Genomic DNA, 19,906 nt, shown 5'->3' with positions numbered 1-19,906 from the left:
AACACCTTCTTTCTTTCCCTTCCTCCAGCCACCACCTACCCATCGCCCACAGGCTCCCCTCCTGCTGTTCCCATCTGCCCTCCCCACCTGCCTTATTTGGTTCCATGCTCCACCTTCCTCTCCTATCAGATTCCACCATCTGCAACCCTCTGGTTCCTCCACCTATCACCTCCCAGCCTCTGTCGTTATTTCCACTCTTTCGTCTGCCTATCACCTGGATCCACCTATCGTCTGCCAGCTCTTGCTCCACCCCTTCCCCTCACTGCTTTATACTGGCTATCCCCCACCCCCCCCCCCTTAATCTTTCAGTCCAGATGAAGGGTCTTGATCCAAATCCATTTCCCTCCACAGATGCCGAGTTCCTCCAGCAGTTTGTTTTTGCTCTAGATTCTAGTAACTGCAGTCCCTTCTCTCCTTTCCAACACATTTTGACTGTAATACGATGCAGTACACAGAACCCATTCGGCTGATGTTGCCACATTAGTCGCGGTATCCATTTAGTCGCACTCTCTTCTGCCTCCACTTCTCCAACTCCCTTTTCTGATCCTCTAAGTCCACTTTCCCTGCTTTCAGACTCTGCATTCTGAGAGCACCCTGCTCACTGCGGCTCTTTCTTCAGTTATCTGAAATGCTTGACCTCTCGTTCCCAACACATCTGTTGCAGAAAGCACTCCTGGTTATCCCATCAAAACTATCCTTTGTTAATACTGGATCAATTGCTCATCTAAACATAAATTAGGAGGGAGTGATGACATAGAAAAGAGGAAGGGAATCTAACTAACTTTTTCTCCTCAGTGTTTACCTTCGTACACTGTTCCAGTTACTACCCTGGGGGATTTTTAATATTAGCTTGTCAAGAAAAAGAACACAGAACATCTTTACAATTAAAAAGCAATGAACCACAAGAAAACAGAGGGGGGAAAAATGTTTGTTTAGTTCTTATTTGTAGGTAATGTTAATCTGGTCATTGCTTCCTGGCTAACAGTATCTGTGGTGACATTCTTCTTCAGCCCCTTGCCTCTTCTACCTATCACCTCTCAGTTTATTACATCTTCTCCCCCTCCCCCACCCACCTACTTCCCCCCCCCCCTCACCTGAACTCACCTATCCCCTGCCTGCCTGCGTGTGCTCCTCCCCCTCCCCTTCCCCCCACCTTCTTATTCCGGCTTCTGCCCTCTTCCTTTCCAGTCCTGATGAAGGGTCTCGGCCCGAAACGTCGACTGTTTATTTCCCTCCATGGATGTTGCCTGACCTGCTGAGTCCCTCCAGCAGTTTTTGTGTATTGCTCCAGATTCCAGCTTCTACAGAACTTCTTGTGTCTCTGTGGTGACATAATTTTCTTTGATGACCTCCATTTCCACAAGATTTGTTTTGATGCTGTCTCTGGTTTAAGTACGTTCAATGCAACGAGACCCGCAAGCTAAATTTGTTTTAATTTCGATATGTAGAACGCAGGAGGTGGAGATGTAACCTCTGAGCCATTGAAATGAATTGACTCCTTATCTCTGGGATGGCACATTCCATTGGTATAATGACAGATTATTGTGCCAGTTAGTCTCCACATTCAACAAATGCGAGTGGAATGAAATATTCCTCATCCTAAGATGTATTTAAAAACCCAAATGTTTTTGTGCATTTCCCAGCAGATATTTTGAAGTATATCTTAACACAGTGAATCATTAAGTTTTTTTTAAATGTTGGAACTTAACAACAATGAGAAGTATGGGGCTGTTGTATAGTTGACCAGATGCTCGAACAGAAAAATATTTTGTGCAGCCATTCTTGTTTTGCTTGTCCAGGCTAGCCTTTTTATTACTCCATGGACTCCCTCTCTTCTCCCTTGTGCACTTATCAACTATTTGCCAAATGTTTATAGAGCATCTGTGTCTAAACATTCCTTGGTAGAAGTGGCTTTATCTTGTTCCTTCCTTCGGCAGATCACACTCCTCGCCTGATGCCTTTATTGGGCTGCAGTTTGCTGTGGAATTCCCATGTTATTTGCTTTTAAAATGCAAATAAACTTCCCCTGAAGATAAACTACCTCAAGGGGCTCGTCTCACTGGAGGACCCACAGTGTTAATGCATCATGTCTGGTATCTAGTGCAGTACTTTATTGCCACCCATGCCATTATGTAATGTCGCTGCAGCTGACAGCGTTTACATAAGTATTTGAGAGAGGGAAATAATTTGGTGAAAGCAGAATGAAGTGGTTGCCAGAAATTATCACTTTCCTTCCTAACCACTTATTTTTCATGTCTTATTCCTGTTCTATTTTTTCCCTCCTCCATTAGTTCCCCTTGTAGATAAGCAAACAAGTGAGCTGAATCCTTTCCCAGGGGTCCAAGTGCTGCTGGGGTGGAGCAGTTCTTCTCTCAGTAGGATATAAAGCATTAATTTCTTTTCCCTTAACAATTTAACCGCGGCTGTGGAGTTAGAAACATAGAAAACCCACAGCACAATACAGGCCCTTCGGCCCACAAAGTTGTGCCAAACATGTCCCTACCTTAGAAATTACTAGGCTTACCCATAGCCCTCTATTTTTCTCAGCACTATGTACCTATCCAAAAGTCTCTTAAAAGACCCTATCGTATCCGCCTCCACCACCGTTGCCGGCAGCCCATTCCACGCACTCACCACACTGAGTAAAAAAAAATTACCCGTGACATCTCCTCGATACCTACACCCCAGCACCTTAAACTTATGTCCTCTTGTGGCAACCATTTCAGCCCTGGGAAAAAGCCTCTGACTATCCACACGATCAATGCCTCTTGTCATCTTATACACCTCTATCAGGTCACCTCTCATCCTCCGTCGCTCCAAGGAGAAAAGGCCGAATTCACTCAACCTGTTTTCATAAGGCATGCTCCCCAATCCAGACAACATCCTTGTAGATCTCTTCTGCACCCTTTCTATGGCTTTCACATCCTCCTTGCAGTGAGGTGACCAGAACTGAGCACAGTACTCCAAGTGGGGTCTGACCGGGGTCCTACATAGCTGCAACATTACCTCTCGGCCCCTAAATTCAATTCATTTGTGGAAACATCTATTGAGCTGCAGGTGCAGGATTAAACCTTCGATAGATTTTCAGCTGGTGTGCATGTAAAACCTTCCTAAACCCTGCTGTGTCTCTCTGTATCAGTACAGGTGCTGTCGGTTCTGAAGGACCCCACAGACGAGTTCTGTTAAGTTTCTTTACCTGCTTTGTGCAAATAGCAGCTGTAGTGGCATCAATGTCTGACTTGACACCATTAGATGCAATGGCTTGTGCACAACTTGCTGTTATGTCAGCTAACAGGCATATCTGCAGCCTGACTTGCCCCACTATAGAGAAGGATATTGCCAGCATAATCCATTCATCAGTCAGTCCAAAGGCAGGATTGAGTCTTAGAGTGAAACAGCATGGAAACAGGCCCTCTGGGCCCCACTTGGTCCACCAAGCTAGTCCCATTTGGCCCATATCCCTCTAAACCCCTCCTATCCACATATTTATCCAAATGTCTTTCAAATGTTATTACTGCACCTGCCTCAACCACTTCCTCTGGCAGCTCGCTCCATATACGCATCACCCTCTGCGTGAAGAAGTTGCCCCTCTGGTCCCTTTTAAATCTATCCCCTGTCACCTTAAACCTATGCCCTCTAGTTTTTAGTTCCCCTTCCCTGGGAAAAAGACTCTGTGCATTCACCCTATCTAAAGCCCTTGTGATTTCATATACCTCTATAATGTCACCCCTTAATCTAGGTTCCAAGGAATAAAGTCCTAGCCTGCCCAACCTCTCTCTGTAACTCAGGCCTTCAAGTCCTGGCAGCATCCTTGTAAATCTTCTCTGCACCCTCTCCAGTTTAATGATGTCCTTCCTATAACAGGGCGACCAAACCTGTACACAATACTCCAAGGGTACTCAATATACTAAGGATCTTGTGTGCAACATTATGCCATTTAACGTGCCACTCCAGAATTGGGGGAAGTTCACAGCCTATACATCTGACCACACAGGGACTACTGTCTGCAGTTGTCCATTCCAGTTTGTGCTTAAGTGGAGGAGAAACTGCAGCAGGGGAACTGGCCCATGTTCACGGTCCCTTCCAACGAAAGTGCTTCCATCCTGGTGTTGAATAGATTTGATGTACTTTTTTCTCCTTGGGCGGGTAGTCTTGTTTGAACTGCTAAGGTTGATACCACCAAGTAGCTGGTTTGTCTGTCTGCATACAAGAGAAGTTAAAGGTGAATTACTTTGGTCTAGGTGTCATAAAGACAGGTTGAGCACAATTGCAGATACTGTTTCCTGATGATATCAATGAAAATGAAGCCAATATTTTTGTTTGTTTACAATGTCGTTCAAATTTGGGATGACACCATGGCACAGCAAGGACAGCAGTTGTCTCGCAGGTTCAGCAACCCAGAATTGACCTTGGGTGCTGTCTGGGTGGAGTTTGCATGTTCTCCCTGTGATCATGTGGGTTTCCCCAGTTTCGTCCCACACCCCAAAGGCATTCTGTTTGGTGGGTTAATTGGCCACTGTAATTGCCCCTAGTGTGCAGGGATGTAGATCGGAATGTAGGTTCCAAAGAAAATTTAGTGAGGGAATGGGGTTGCTCTGTGAGCTAGTGCGAAGTGGCTGGGTTGAAATGGAATCCTTGTATGTTATTTGGAAATGTGAATATGGAAATTCTCAACCTGCCATGATTTGATACCTTTAAATATTAATTCAGTCCTCCAGAATACTAGTGCAGTAATTTCAATGCTGTTGTACCACATCTGTGAATAATAAATAGATGCAAGGAGAAACATTTGTGATGTAAATGTGCTCAGTTCAAAACAAAAAGTGATGGTTCAGGATGAGCCATGTCCACTTATAGTTGGGTTTTGAGAGAGCTCGTCGTGCTATCTCAACCATGAGATCCAAGTTCTGTTTCTCCAATTTATTCATCAAAAACTCTTCTAGACATCATGGTGGCTATTCAAGGACACAAAATTAAAAAGAATGTTTTTATCAAACCCAATATGGTATCTTTTATGAATACAAGACTTATTTTCTTTAGGAAAGAATTTCCGTTGAAAAGTCTGAGCTTCAACTAAGATTCGATGACAAAGGAATCTGAACTGAAATGTCATCACATATTGAAATTTAAACCTGAATTCTGTATACCCCAGTGGGTTCCTTGTATATAGTGAAGCAATGCACAGAAACCACAAATCTAAAGATGTCTCGTTTATTTGAGTTTTTCTCAGACTCCAGAAGTGATTCATCAAATACGTCATGCAGTGATGCCACAGTTATACATACATGTAGCAGTTGCACACGTACTGCACTGCTTCCCCCTTTGAAAGAGTAAAATTGGTTCAATAATGTTTGGAAATGAAACCAATTAACTGGGTTTTGAATTCTCTTTGCTATTGGACTCTACTGATGTTGCTTATGGTGATCCTTGACCACTCAACAGATATTGATATAACACGCAATTCCGGACTCATTTGAAGTTGTCACTTCTTGACATCCCTCAGTTACATTCTGGCCTAAATTTTTTGATAAGATATCTCTATTAGTCACACGTACATCGAAACACACAGTGAAATGCATCTTTTGCATAGAGTATTCTGGGAGCAGCCCGCAAGTGTCGCCACACTTCCGGCACCAACGCAGCATCATGTCCACAACTTCCTAATCTGTACGTCTTTGGATGTGGGAGGAAACCGGAGCACCTGGAGGAAACTTGCACAGACACGGAGAGAACGTACAAACTTCTTGCAGATATTGGCTGGAATTGAACCCAGGTCACTGGCGCTGTAATAGCGTTACGCTAACTGCTACACTACTGTGCCAATGTATCACTCCCACATTGGGTTAACACCTACATCTGCAAAACTGAAATTGTGATTGATGTCTGAAATAAGTAAATGTGTTAAGAACAAAAGGTTGCTAATTTATTGGAAAGATGAGGGTTTTTTTTGAGATGACTAATCTGGGAGGTTGTAGACAGAGTAGAATGAGAGTTGGAAAACAAACTGGTCAGCAGTCAGTTCCCAACTGGCTTTTTTTTTCCCAGGGTTCATCTTGGAAATCAGAAGTGTATTTACAAACTAGTTTGTGATTTTGCTCTGCACTTGGGAAAATCAACTTAAGTCAAGAAGCCTTGTTCTGCTTTGTATTTTCAGAAAATCTTTCCATGTCTTGTGTACAGGAGCATGTTAGGAGTATTACTTTGATTTGTTATTGTCATTGGTAGTCATGTTGTCAGAAGGAAAATGTCATGGATGTTCCTATTGCTCAACTGCACAGCATAGGTTGATTTAAGGCAAGCTTACATAAAGTAATGGACTGTAAGCAAAACAAATGGTTTTAATGGATAGTTGTAATTGAAAGTTTGACTGGCATTGCGCAACAGGTTGTTAAGTATTAAAACGGAGCTTATAGTGTTTACACAAATGTAAACATCAAGACTACACATACAGAGGTTTTCTGGCCAATTGTTTCACTTAAATCACTTCCATAAATCTTTTACTGACAGTCTAATTGTTTGAGATGTAGGAATTTCTAAGCAAAAAATAACATTTTGGAGATGGTCACATTGTACAATAATATTGGAGCTATTGATCAATCTCAGCCATCAATTCTATGAAATCGCCCACAACGTGGGAACACTTGGGCACCCAGAGTTACTGACAGCCTTCAGGAACTATGGGTCCCAGGCACCCATTCCCCTTAAGTAGGCACCTAGACTACTCAAAGTTTAGGCAACTGAAGGGGAAGAGGCCTGGCATGGTATCGAGATTAAGTTTCTTTCATCCCTCCAAAGTTCTACATCAGAAACTGGATCCCAGTTTCTTGATCAACAAAGTTTCTGAGAACACTTGGTGGGAGGGGGTGGGAGAATTCCGAAACGAGAACCACTCCACACTCCTGTCATCTTTTGAACTACACACAAAATGGTTCAGTGCTCATGGAATGATGATTCGTTTTTAAACTTTTTAATTGCATCTGTCTCTCAATACTGGTTAACACAGAAGCAGGTGTTTAGGAATATTTCTACCTCCCCAAGAAGTGACATATTTGATTGGCTAAAACAAAATGTCTATCCAAAAATTAGCCCTGTTTGTGGAACTTGGGGAAAGTGAGAATCTTCTATCTGGAGATCTAAACTTTGTTTCCAATTGTATTCATAAATGGACCAGGAGGGCTGATTTTTAAGGTAAAGCCTTGTTAGCACTGTCAAACGTTCTGAAAGCATTAAGCATTAATTCTTTCCTTTCCCATGTTCAAAGCAGATTTGTGGTTTCAGAAACAGTTGAACTAAAGGAGGGGCAAAGGTGGTTGATGGGTGGTCTTGGTGATAGGTAGAAAGTTGAGTTTTATCATGTGGGACACCAAGGTGCAAACAGTTTGTTCCAAACTTGAGCAGTTGGTAGAGATATTAATGGTGGCTGGAGACTGGTTTTTGATGGGGACCAGTAATGGTACCTGTGCTCTCATTGAGATTACAACTGTAGAATGAACATCTTTCCATGTTTCTCTGTCTACACCTAAGCATCTTTCACATATCACGGTTCTGGCATTGGAAGCTATCTTCAACATCTATAGCTAAAGAATACTTTTATCCCCAAAATCCATGCATTGTGGTATAGGAGTGTGCAGCAATGATTTTAAGAAGTTCTTTATATTTAAAAAAAACTCATTACTTTGTATTTCTTTTAATTTATTTCTGAAAAATAATGATCATTTTGATAAAGGCCAATTTTATTTCCAGCTGCCATGTTCTTGGAACACTGGAAAAGGTGCCAAATGAGGCTGAATTACAAATGGGATCTTACTGGATTTGAAGAGGATGAGGTTAGCCTTTAAGAATCTTTCCTAAAAAATCCTAAATTTGCATTGAACAATATTTTATCATTATTTTTGCAGTTTAATAATACTTTTTTCTTCTTCTGTTGCTGTCTGCCTGAAGGAACGATTAAAGGTTTGGAATTTTTTTAATTAAATCCTGAATATCTTTCTGAAGCTTGCCTAATTATGACTTGTTTCTATTGCTCTTTTGGTGCTTGGGGGGGGGGGGGGGGGAGGAGAGGGGGCTTTAATCCAATGCAACCTTACGTAAAGCTTTGGAGCTTTTTACTATTCTTCCTACATGTTGTATTGTCAGAAAATGTGATGCTTGTAATAATCAATCTCAACTCTCTTCACCAGCGCTGTTGCTAGAAAGAGAATATTTCATAGAAGTACTCAACTCTTTTACTTGTCTGTCGTAAATGCCTCTTTCCATGGGGTCTCAGGTACAATAATGTCTCTTCCAAATTTGGCAATGTTATGCTAATTAGAAGCTGGAGAACCTAGAATAATTTTTTTTTGTTTAAAGTTGTTGCATTTTTGAGACTTTTTATAAATGAGGACCAGTAAATAAAATGTTTAGGCCAGAGTCATGTTTTCAGTAAAACAGTAACTGGAGAAGTTTTTTTTAACCTTCACTGCCTTAAAGGCATATTCCCCTCTGGCCATTTTGCTGATTAGGCTGCTGTCTTGATTGGACTGAAATATTTTAAGTCTCCATCCAATGAAGAATGCTAACTGCAGTGTGCTTTCCCATATAACCACCAGAGGATTGCCTGTCTCTATCCTTAGTACACCATTTCAGAATTAGATTGGAGAAATTTTGGCATCCAATTGATGACCTTGAATTTTTTTCCCCATTTTAAAAAAAAGAGTACATTGGCATTCCATTGATGGAATTCTCCCTTGCTAGCAAAAAAACATGGACCTTCTGGAAGTGGCATTTGTTGGCAGTTATACAGGTCAACTGCTTTTGAGTGTCAATGTACTATAGGTGAAAATGTTCTTGAATTTGGGGGAAGCAAAAGGTCCATTGTTCAATGGGCATATCTAGGAAATGTTGAGGACTGTAACAAACATTCTGTAAATAATAAGTTGACTCTTGAAGTGGGCTTGCATTTGAATGTTATCAAAAACAAATTTTATGTTGAAGCTTGATTATAAATTTTCGATGGCTCGTAAGATAGTTTGCACTGCTATAATGATGGTCTGTGCATCAGGGCTAGAGAAAATGAGGGTTATTTCTAGCAATGTTTTAATGGGTCAAAAGTAGTTAAACTTTGAGTAACTTTTATTAAGCATGGCTTTTTAATTATAATAAATGTTTCTACTAAAAGTTTTCTTCCCTTTTGAAATGAACAGGATCATCCACGGCCTGAGTACGAGGCCAGAGTTCTGACTAAAGTTCTGGAAAAAGAACTTCAAAAGAAAGAAGAGGTATAGATAAGCCTTCAACGTAATTAATGCTTGCTTTTTAGTTTTAGACCTGGTTAAAATATTTTCTGCGATTTGTTTTGTGCTTGTACCTGGTGTTGATTTATCTAATTTTTCCCAGAATTTAGTCTTACTGCACGTGTATATTGATGGGCTTTATTAAATTAATATTTGGGCATTAATCCATGGAACTATTGGTAAAATTGTTCTCCTGCATCTGGGATTATCTGGTCTTTGATGGTAGCAGAATGCAAGATTGTCAGGTTTATGGAATTACTGAGAAAGACCATGCCAATGGCTATCTAAAGGGGGAGATCAACTCTTGTCAGTCCAAGGTGCTTTTGGCGGTTAAAGCACAGTGGAAGGAATATCGTGTAATTGACCCCAATAAGTTTGAGGCTGGCTCTGGGTTTTAAGGTCATTTTCAGCATTTCACTAATGCAATAAAATAAGCAATAACACATGTAGCTTCATATTGAATCCCTAATGTTGGTCTGTATTGACGTGTTTAACACTCTGCCTGTATGGTCCTTTTCTCTGCCTGACCTCAGAAGCCAGCGGAAGTGGTGGAGGAACAGCCAAACAAATGGAAAAACAGAGTTTTGTCTGCCATGGCTGGGGTGAAATTGGTACCAGTTGAAAATAAAGCTTTCTTATTTATTTTTCAAAGTTTGTTCAGAAAGACATGGAGCCAATTTTTTATTTCACTGTAATTGGTATTGTCACATCTAACAGTGCAATTTATTGCCATAAAACACACTAGCTATTGCAATTGCATTTCTGCATTCCGTCAATAAACTTGCACATTCAGTTTTCTATCAATCGATTAACCAAGTGGAGAAGAAAATGTTTTCTTGAATTTGAAGTTGGGGAATATTACACTGAATTGTCTGCCATTAGGATTACCAATGTGCTCAAAACATTGAAGAGACACAACTGAGAGACGGTGTCTCACCGAGATGTCTTTTACTCTTTTTCTTCAAAATACATCATTTGATTTGTTGGAAAAGTTGTTCCCCAGATGAATTTGTACAAAAATGTAATGAAATTACTTGAAAGTAACACACTCACTTTGAAGTGGCAGTCTTTCTCAACAAGCTAATGGATTTTATATTTCAAAACTGTGTCACTTTATTAAATGCATCCGATAGTTGGTAAAACGGTGCATTAGAATGGCTGTGCATGACAGTATTTGTAAAGACACTTTAATTCAATTTTGTTTCCAGCCACCTTAGTTTGGTTATCACCGTGCATGTGACTAGTGACTTTTGTGCACCATGTGACTTATTCTGTGATGCTTAACTAGTAGTAAATTGTTGTGGTAGCAGTAATAGTTAATCAGGGCATTAATGTGCTAAGCTTCTAGTTTTGAAGTTTGTCCTTATGAAATATTGCCCATTGGTTATGACCAACAGTTTTAATTCATGTTTACTTTGTAAGGACTCCTAAGAAGATTTGGAATTGTATAATTAACAAGTTTAGTTTAAATTAATTGGGTGCTTATGGGTCCAACCTCTTAGCAACCAAGCTACTTTGCAAAGAGGCTACTTGCATTCATTTAATTCACTATTGTGATCAATGTTCATTCATCAGCTTCACATGTGATAGGCAGTCTAGGTTTAGTCTTGGTTGTGACATCTCTGCTGGCAATAATTTATTTTTAAAAAATCAGATTAAATTTAAAATTAAAATTGGTGAATTGTTGTCAATGTGTACCGAGGGGCAGTGAAAATCTTTGTTTTGCATTGCCATCCATACAGGTAATTTCATCACATCAGTACATCGAGGGAGTCCAAAGAAAAGCAATAACAGAATGCAGAGTACAGTGTTACAGAGAAAGTGCAGTGCAGGCAGGCATTAAGGTGCAAGGCCATGATGAGGTAGATTGTGAGGTCAAGAGACCATCTTATTGTACAAAAAAAACCTTCAGAATGGACACAAGGCAGACAGCAGGGAACTTTTTTTTTGCCCTATGTGAGGTAGATAAAACTAAAGGACATAGATTTAGGGTAAGAGATTTAGAGGCAGCTTGAGAGGGCCCTTTTACACCCAGAGAGGGGCGAGTATCTGGAATGCAATGCTGAAGAGACTGGTGGAAGCAGAGCTGCTGACAGCATTTAAGATGAGCACTTGAATCACCCAGGCATAGAGGGTGACACTCCCAGTGGTGGAAGATGAGACTAATCCGGATGGCTGTCCACTGGTCAGTGTGGGCCGAATGGCCTGTTTCCATGCTGTCTGACTCCCCATGACTCTGACACTTGACTGACAAATTAAATGTTGCTTAATATGATCCCTGTTTTGTTCTGAGGACTAAGGGTATTGTATGCTGCTTGGATAATAAAAACTGAAAGGGTCAATGATCTGAAGCCTGTGTTTAGGATGAGGGATTACAGACTGGGCCTACGCCATATATCAAAGGTGATCTCATTCAAACATAGAAAATTCTCTTGAGTATCATGACAGCATTGATGCAGGGTGGTATTTCCCTTCACTGGGATCTTTACAACTAGGGTCCAGAGTCTCATTAAGGCTTTGGCCATTCGGGACAGTGATGGGAGAAAGGTCCTCTCCCAGAGGGGAGTGAATCATTAGAAACCTCCACCATGGTTGCTGTGGGAGTTCAGTTACTGAGTATATTCAAGGTACAGATTAAGACATTTTTAGGTTTCAAGAGATGTGGGGTTAGAGCAGCAAAATGGCACCAAGGTAAGAGGTCAACCCTGGTGTTTATGGAATAGAGGAACAAGTGGCCACTTACTATGATTTCATTTGTGCTAATATTCTCTTCTTCCATCACTAACCTCAAATGTCTATCCTTCACCCCCACCCCCCCATACACGCAGAAGACCACAAATTTGCGATGAATTGTACCTTGATGTCTTTTAGCTGTGTTTAGTTTTAGTTGAAACAATATTTCAACAGTCTGTTTCACAACTGATGTGATCTTGTCACCTTGCATCTACTAATGTAAAGGAACACAAAGCCTTGTTCCCCCTTTTCCAATTGAAACCAACGCAGCTGGTTGCTGGGAGTCCCCCGAATTTTTGATTGAATTTTTGATGCGTTCAATAATACAGACCTTGGAAAAAGCTTAGTTTGGTTGAACTGTCCATTTTGTGTAAGAGTTTGTTTGTAAACCTATATTGATGGAACTATATAAGTGAACAAAGTGTCCATTACATTTCACTTGGGTTCGTGGCTATGGAGGGAATTGAGAATAGCAGTCTGCTCAGTTGTTCAGCTTGAGACAACGGGTAATAAAACTGCAGTCAACATTAAGGGTATGAATTTTGTGGCAGAATCCAGCTGGAAGATGACAATTGTCCGACTGGAATAAAATATGGCCTATCCAAGACTTGGATAGCTTGCAGTCAGACCAATTGCTCAGCAACAGTGTAGGTGGGAGTGAGGAAGAGTCAAATGTTGTCAGAATTCATCAGGCAGTTAATCCACATATCTGCTGTTTTTTTTTAACCATGTGGCATCATGTAGGCAAGCCTGTTGGGGTGGTTGTGTAATAAGTCATCTGAAGATTCTGACAATGACGTTCCAAAGACAAAAGTTATTGCTCGTGACCTGATAAGCTATTGCATTACCCATATTAATGCTAATGGAAAATTGCAATGATAGATCTCTCCAATAACACCTTTTCCAAGACATGGCAAGCACAATCACAAGCCAGAACTTACTGCTGTTTCTCCAGAAGTACTGCTCAACAGGTGGACCTTAACTATACTGCAGGTTGCACATTGCTCTGTCCAGCAATGGAGGGGGTGTGTCACTGCACTCGTTATGATGCAGAACAAGCCTTCAGTGGTGAGACTCCAAAATAAATCGTTCAAATATTGCTGGGCATGCTATAAAGTTTTTAAGTGAGACTTTGTGCTTGTTGACACACTCAACGTGTTGAAGCACAAGTTAGTGTTGGATTATCAGTCTGACCCATTTGGGTGTACACATAATTGAATAATGTCTCTTCAAGGATGAGAAAAACGATGATGCTGGAGGAACTCAGCAGGCCAGGCAGCATCCGTTGAGAAAAGTAGGCAGTCAACGTTTCGGATCAGCACCCTCGAAATGTTGACTGTCTGCTTTTCTCCACGGATGCTGCCTGGCCTGCTGAGTTCCTCCAGCATCATCGTGTTTTTCTATTTAGATTCCAACATCTGCAGTCTTCAAGGGTGCCCACACTGAAGTTTTTTTCACGAAGTCTCTTCATGAATAATGTAAAGAAGCTAAAACCCATCCCAAGAGGAAATAAGATCATTAAACTGAAGGGTGCCCAGATTGATTTGCATGAACCAGAACAGAAGACTAGTCACATGAAGAAAAATGACCAAAGCAGACTCATTGGGTGAATAGTGAGTTAGTCTTGTAAATACAATGTAATCTGTTTAACAACACTTTGGAAACTGTTTGGATTATAGTTCAGAGATGCAGTCTTATGATAACAAAAGAATTTGTCAAGCATTGTCAACAAATGACAGTGTACACTCAGATATAGATCAGACATTTAAATAGATTGGCTCTTGGTCTAATATATAGTTCCTGAGACGCAAGGTTTGCAAAGACATTGCTTGTGTCTAACAGTTCTGTATTATTTAACCACCTTGCTGTCCAGGTGAAACCTGACGGACTTCATGATCCAGATAAGGACTTATTTTGAGCAGAAGCGCCTAGCACATATTGGAGTTAAAAGATTAGCTTTGAGGGATTAACTTTTTACTGATTCTACTTGTGTTTATAGACTGAAAAGGAGAAACTGACTTGGAAGGACCGTACCCCAGCTTATCTGACAAATATAGTCAGCATCCTATTCATGGTAAGAGTGCAGTTGACTTTTCAGTGGAATTATAGATGAAATTTGGATTTATTATGGGATTCTATAATGTTATGCATGTTCAAAGAATGTCAGAGTGCTGACATCAAAGGTATTAAAGAGTGATCAGGAGACAGGGTGAAGGAGACTTGCATTTGTTCCTTTCCAATCCTATTGCAAAGTGTTTTAATGGCAATGAAGTATATTTAAAATGTACTGTAGTCATTTGTGAAATATGGTGACCAATTTTGCATGCAATAAGCCAGAGAACATTTTTTAAAATGCAAGATGCTGGAAATCTAAAATAAAAACAATGCTGGGAATATTCAGCAGGTCAGGCCCGGAGAGAGAGAGAGAGAGAGTTGACATTTCGGGTTGAAGCCCCCTCATCAGAACAGGGAAGGAAAGAAATGAAACTTGTTCAGCTGCAGGGAGAGTGGTAGAGGGAGGATGTTCTGATGGTGTATGACCATGGAGATGAGCTGTGACCAAGGTAATCTGTTCTGACCAAGGATCTTTGACCTGAAACGTTAAAGCTGTTTCTCTTTCCACAGATGCAGCCTGACCTGCTGAGTACTTCCAGCATGTCCTATTTTTAGATTTCCAGCATCTGCAGTTATATTGATTTCCCCCACCCCACATAGGTGATCTGGTCAGTGAGAGAACGAGAGCAGTTAGAGAATGAGAATGCAGATAAAAAGACAAGGACAAATGAATGCAGGAATTGTGAAATGCAGAGCAGGAAGAGATGCCCGGCATGTCCTCCACTCCCAGAGAGAGGAAAAAGGAGATTTAAAAAAAAACAACCCGATACAATATTACAGATCAATAACTGATGCAGGCCGAGAAATAAAGTGATCTGAAGCTCTAGAATTCAATATAGAGTCCAGAAGGCTACAATATGTCCAGACAGAAGATGAGGTGCAGATCCTCAAGCTTGTATCAGACCTCATTATTGACAGTAAAGGAGGCCACAGACCAATAGGTCAGAGTGAGGGAGAATTTAAACTGACAGGCAACGGGAAGATCTAGGTCACCTTGCAGATTGAACATAGGTGTTCTGCAACTGAACTGAAGCCTGATTAGATCTGACAATAGGTTGGGTTCAGGTCACTGGTATATTGAGTGTCATAGGTTTGGTTTGAATCAGGCCTGCTCAGCCTGTTATGAGTAAAATGCTACCTACACTCTTCCCCACATAGCCTATCTTCCCCAGCTCCTAATGTTTGTCTTCAAATGGTGTTCAAAGGAAATGTAAAATTGAGTCATGTCACTATTGATTAGCATGTTTGGGATTGTCACATCTACAGCAATGCTCAGGTGGGATTTGGGTTCGGTTTTAATTTTGTTCCTCAACAGACTTGCAGCAAGCTCCCAAAAACACCAAAGTGATGGTCAGCCTTTCGATGGTTGGTAATGTTGGTAATGTTGATTAAAGGATATAATCAGTTGGGACAATGAAGAGAACACCCCTGTTCTTGTTTAAATAGTGCCAAGGTACCTTTTATCCAAAGACCACCCCTGACAATGCAGCACTCTCTCAGTACTGCACTGGAGCATTAGGCTGAAGGAGGCCATTAAGCTTATCTGTATGTGCTGATTCTTTTAATGAAGTTTTCAAATTAATCCCTCTAGTCTTTCACTGCAACCTTTTCCCTATCTCCACAAGAGTCTTAACACTTACCCCTGGCAGTACCATCATCAGGTTACCACTGATCAGAAATCCAACAGGACCAGCCTCACGTACGCTCTGGTTCAAAGTGTGTCTAAGGCTGGAATCCTCTGGTAAATGATTCACCGTGACACTCGATGCCTTTCCACCATCTGGAAGGCACATGTTTGAAAGAATGCACCAACAAGTCTCAAATTACCACCATCCAGGACAAAGCAACCCATTTGATCAGTGCCCCATCCGCCACCCTAAACATTCACACACTCCCTGCTGGCACACAGAGGCTACAGAGTGTGCCATCGACCAGATGCACTGTGGTTGCTTGCCTAAGCTATATCAACAGCACTTCCTCGAATTCGTGCCTTCTATCACCAAAAGGGGTAAAGGCTTCAGAGGTGTGGGAATGTCGCCAATCTCACTGTCATCATTTGTAAATGTATTGCCCTTCTTTGATTGTTGCTGGGTCTAAATCCCAGAATTTCACCCAAAGAACTGCAGTGGTTTCATAAAATGGTTCTCCACCATCTTACTGAGGGATTTTGAGGATGGGCAACAAAATGCTGGTCTCAGCAGTGATGCTGAGATCCTGCAAAATGAGTAAAGGGTACATATCCAATGAGGTTTTGATCTGGTGAAAGGATGACTAATTTCAAAACTATTCAATGCATTTTAAAACAAAAACTCATTTTGCCAGTTATCTTAAATCTGTGTTCTTTGGTTCCTAATATTCTTGTCAGTAGAAACAGTTCCTTCCTATCTACTCAATCTGCATTATCAAGAGACTGTGGTTAGAACATGACGATGAACAGATTCAGCTGTGGAGTGCAAGATCTTGTTGTGACGTTGTAAAGTTTTAATCAAACACTGTTTGAAGTATGATGTCCAGCCCCGGTCACCATACTACATCAGAAAACCTGACCCATGTGTAAAGGTTCAAGATGGAGAAAAGGTTAGAAAAGCTCAACAATCTGGATTAAATTAAAAGGGCATTTGAGGAAAGGATAAGATATCACATGAATGCAACTAGAACCATTACAAGTTAATGAAACAAAATTAAAAACTGGTATTAGAAATGCTTGGCAGATTCCCCAAAGCAGGATTTTGGAAAACACTGATACAATGTAATGTTTTAGTTACTGGACTCTCATCCAAAGGCTGGACTATTGATCCAGGTTCACGAGTTCAAATCCCACCATGGTTCCCGGAGAATTAACTTCCAGATTCCCGTAATCATGTGTCAGTAATGGTAACCGTGAAACGAATGGATTGTGATAAGAATCCACCTGATTCACTCGTGCTTCACTAAAGGAACTGTCCTATCCTTGCCCAGTGTACCTGTTGTGGCTGGTTCTGCCCTGATCTGATGGTGGTTAAGAAAAGGCAATAAATGCTGGTCTTGCTACTAGCATCTGCAACCTCCTGAGCAAATTGAAAGTCCACAACATTTATTTAATATATTTAAATAACATAAAAGTGGTGATGGAATCAGCTCATTGTCTCTCCTGGTCCCTGATTCTCACTAATGCCATGATGCCTGTTAGCTGACTAACAGATGTCCTTTGTAGAAAGACAGTGGAGTTTCAAGCCACTGGGAATCCAATAGATCTGGGTGGGTGAAATGGGAATGTGGGTCAGGCAACAGTACCAAGCACAACTTTGATATTCTTTGACTCCTTGCAACAACTGGGGCAGAATGTCATATGCATGGTCTATCCAATACACAAGAATTCATTCCGTATAAAGCCCTGTTGCAGCTACAAAACTCTCATCTTGGTTCTTAATGTGTTGAATGTTGTCTTGTATGTAATGCATCTGCTGGAGACCATTAGCTTTGGTCCACAATGCATTGATCAACTCTCAGTGTAACCTTGCTGACATCAACAAGGACCTTTTCTTCATCTCTACAGTGCTGGTCCTCTTCTCTGAACTCCCCAGTAGTCCCCTCCGTCAGGAACCCAAATCAATAATTGCATCACACTTGCCCAGTTAGTCTTGGCTTGTCTGCCATTCATAAGCAAATGGATCAAAGTGTCGTACTTGGTACTGTTGTTGCCTGACTCACATTCCAGACCTATTGGATTCCAAGTGACTTAAAACTCCACCGTCTGTCCACAATAGATATCTGTTGCCCACTATCTAGAACTCTAAAATGATCTACCATGTCACTGATAAAATTTAACCAATTAGCTACCAACTTCACCTCGCCCTAGTAAGACCAGTGACCCAGGCAAGTCGCTCATCTCACTGAGTAAAGCCCCATTCTTGCAGGTTGGTCAGAAGGCTGATTATATATTTAGAGTATATTTCTTTATCACTGAGTCACAATGATTTAGATAAAACAGAATACAGAACTTTCGATCTGCATGATGGATTAACGCCAGATACCAAATTTCCTTCTAATATAATTGGTAGAGTTGCAACAGCCAGTACAGTTGCATCCATATCTTTAAAAGTTCTTGGGAATAAAAGCAGTGCTGGAAATACACGGCAGGTTTGGCAGGATCTGTGGACAGAGAAGCAGTTAAATTTATTTTCAGTACTCAAGTAGCTAGGATTTATTTTGCGGTGGCACATCATTTAATTCAGACTGAGTTGTTGGGAGACTGGCTTCATGTACTTAGTGTGTACTATATTGGTGCATTCACAAACTAACTACCTCTTGGTATGTGTTGCAACATATCCATCTCAATAACTGCAGTTTGCCAGTGATAAGTTTCCAAACGTATTAGAGGTTCTGGATTTTAACCGAAGCTCCCTACTTTCTCTAGATCGGCCTGACATTTGCAATAGTCTTTGGAGTGATCCTGTACCGAATCTCTACAGCAGCAGCTATGGCCGTGAGCCCTGATCCATACGCCAAAGCTAACGTCCGAGTCATTGTCACGGCCACTGCAGTTATCATAAATCTTGTGGTCATTCTTATTTTGGATGAAGTCTATGGTTCCGTTGCTAGATGGCTGACAAAAATTGGTAAGGATAAATGTCTTCCCAGTTAAACTTTAGCCACACTACTGATTCCTAAACATTTTTGGATACTTGTTTACCAACATGGTTGAGAGATTTCAAGACCAACCAGAGCTCTGGGTGTTTGAAGTGTCATTCAACTCACTGGCTCTCTCATCTGAGTTGTATTTTCCCACAGAGTCGAGAATCACTTGTTTCAAATAAACAGTCAGAAATAGTGCTTGCTTTCTTTCAATGTAATTTGGATTTTAATTTTCCCTCCCACACCGCCTGGGCCAGTAGTGGAGGCAGGAACATTGGTCAAATTCAAGCCATTACTAGATAAGCATATAGAGGAATTTAAAATAGAGGGATATGTGGGAGGAAGGGGTTAGATAGCCTTAGGTGAGGTTTAAGGGTGGGCACATCATTGTGGGCTGAAGGGCCTGTATTGTGCTGTACTGTTCTATGTAGATCGATCACTATCAAATGCTGCTCCTCTCCAGTTCCTCAACATTGAGTTTGCTGATGTGTGGAATGCTGTACGATGGGTCATTACCCTCGGGTATCACACTTGCACACTGTTCGATCAGGTGTTTGACACCAAGCACTAAACACCTACTGACATTTCATTGAAATACTATCTTGAATGAAATATTTCCTTTCTTTGGGGCAATGTAAGCAAAACAAATGTGTTGTACAGTACTTAACACAGCATATCTGTTATATTTTATTGCTGTGGTGGGTATCATTGGTTTTTGCACTGTGCGTTGCATACCCTCTGATATTCTCCAAAGATCACAGTGCAATTGTGATTCCTCTTCTCCACCACTTCCCCCCCCCCCCCCTCCCCACACAGTTAAAGTGTTTGGCAGCCATGGGAGTCATGGGTATGAAAGTATCTGTGTGATAGTAGTTGAAGGAGGTGACCAACAGTGCTACTTGCTGTCAGTACTTGCTGAAGTATAAGGTTGTTATCAGAGATGGAAATGGTAGTCTATTTGCTTTCCCACTCCCTCATTTTCAAACAATCCATTTGATATAAATGATTTGTTATTGAATAAGTTATTTTAATGCACTCCTCACTTTAATGTTTACACTGAATGTTCTGAAACATCATTTCATAACTGTCCCTAATTAAACATGATTTTTGGCTTATGATTTTTTAAAAATATATACAAAGTCCAATATAAAACTTGACTGTCACTGCCCTGA

At 41.0% G+C, this 19,906-nt stretch overlaps 1 protein-coding gene and 1 long non-coding RNA gene across 3 annotated transcripts in view; one reads left to right on the top strand and one right to left on the bottom strand.

Moving 5' to 3' along the window:
- The window catches only part of ano1a (anoctamin 1, calcium activated chloride channel a), a 224,268-nt gene that overhangs the window by 157,811 nt on the left and 46,551 nt on the right, over nt 1-19,906 (top strand). Inside the window, exons 12-16 of one of the 2 annotated variants that reach the window (XM_052029182.1) lie at nt 7,744-7,826; nt 9,183-9,257; nt 9,806-9,883; nt 14,005-14,079; nt 18,517-18,718. In XM_052029182.1, coding sequence (XP_051885142.1) covers nt 7,744-7,826; nt 9,183-9,257; nt 9,806-9,883; nt 14,005-14,079; nt 18,517-18,718 — 513 coding nt within the window. The remainder of the gene's footprint in view (nt 1-7,743; nt 7,827-9,182; nt 9,258-9,805; nt 9,884-14,004; nt 14,080-18,516; nt 18,719-19,906) is intronic. The other variant, XM_052029183.1, reaches the window with a different exon arrangement.
- Nucleotides 4,065-19,906, bottom strand: part of LOC127577710 (uncharacterized) — a 102,306-nt gene continuing 86,464 nt past the window's right edge. Inside the window, exon 3 of the long non-coding RNA XR_007957430.1 lies at nt 4,065-4,200. This is a non-coding gene — a long non-coding RNA (uncharacterized LOC127577710). The remainder of the gene's footprint in view (nt 4,201-19,906) is intronic.

Source organism: Pristis pectinata, chromosome 14, assembly GCF_009764475.1.
Source record: "Pristis pectinata isolate sPriPec2 chromosome 14, sPriPec2.1.pri, whole genome shotgun sequence".
Taxonomy (NCBI): domain Eukaryota; kingdom Metazoa; phylum Chordata; class Chondrichthyes; order Rhinopristiformes; family Pristidae; genus Pristis; species Pristis pectinata.
Note: the sequence above shows the minus strand (reverse complement) of the source record. Positions and strands in the feature narration are given on the sequence as shown.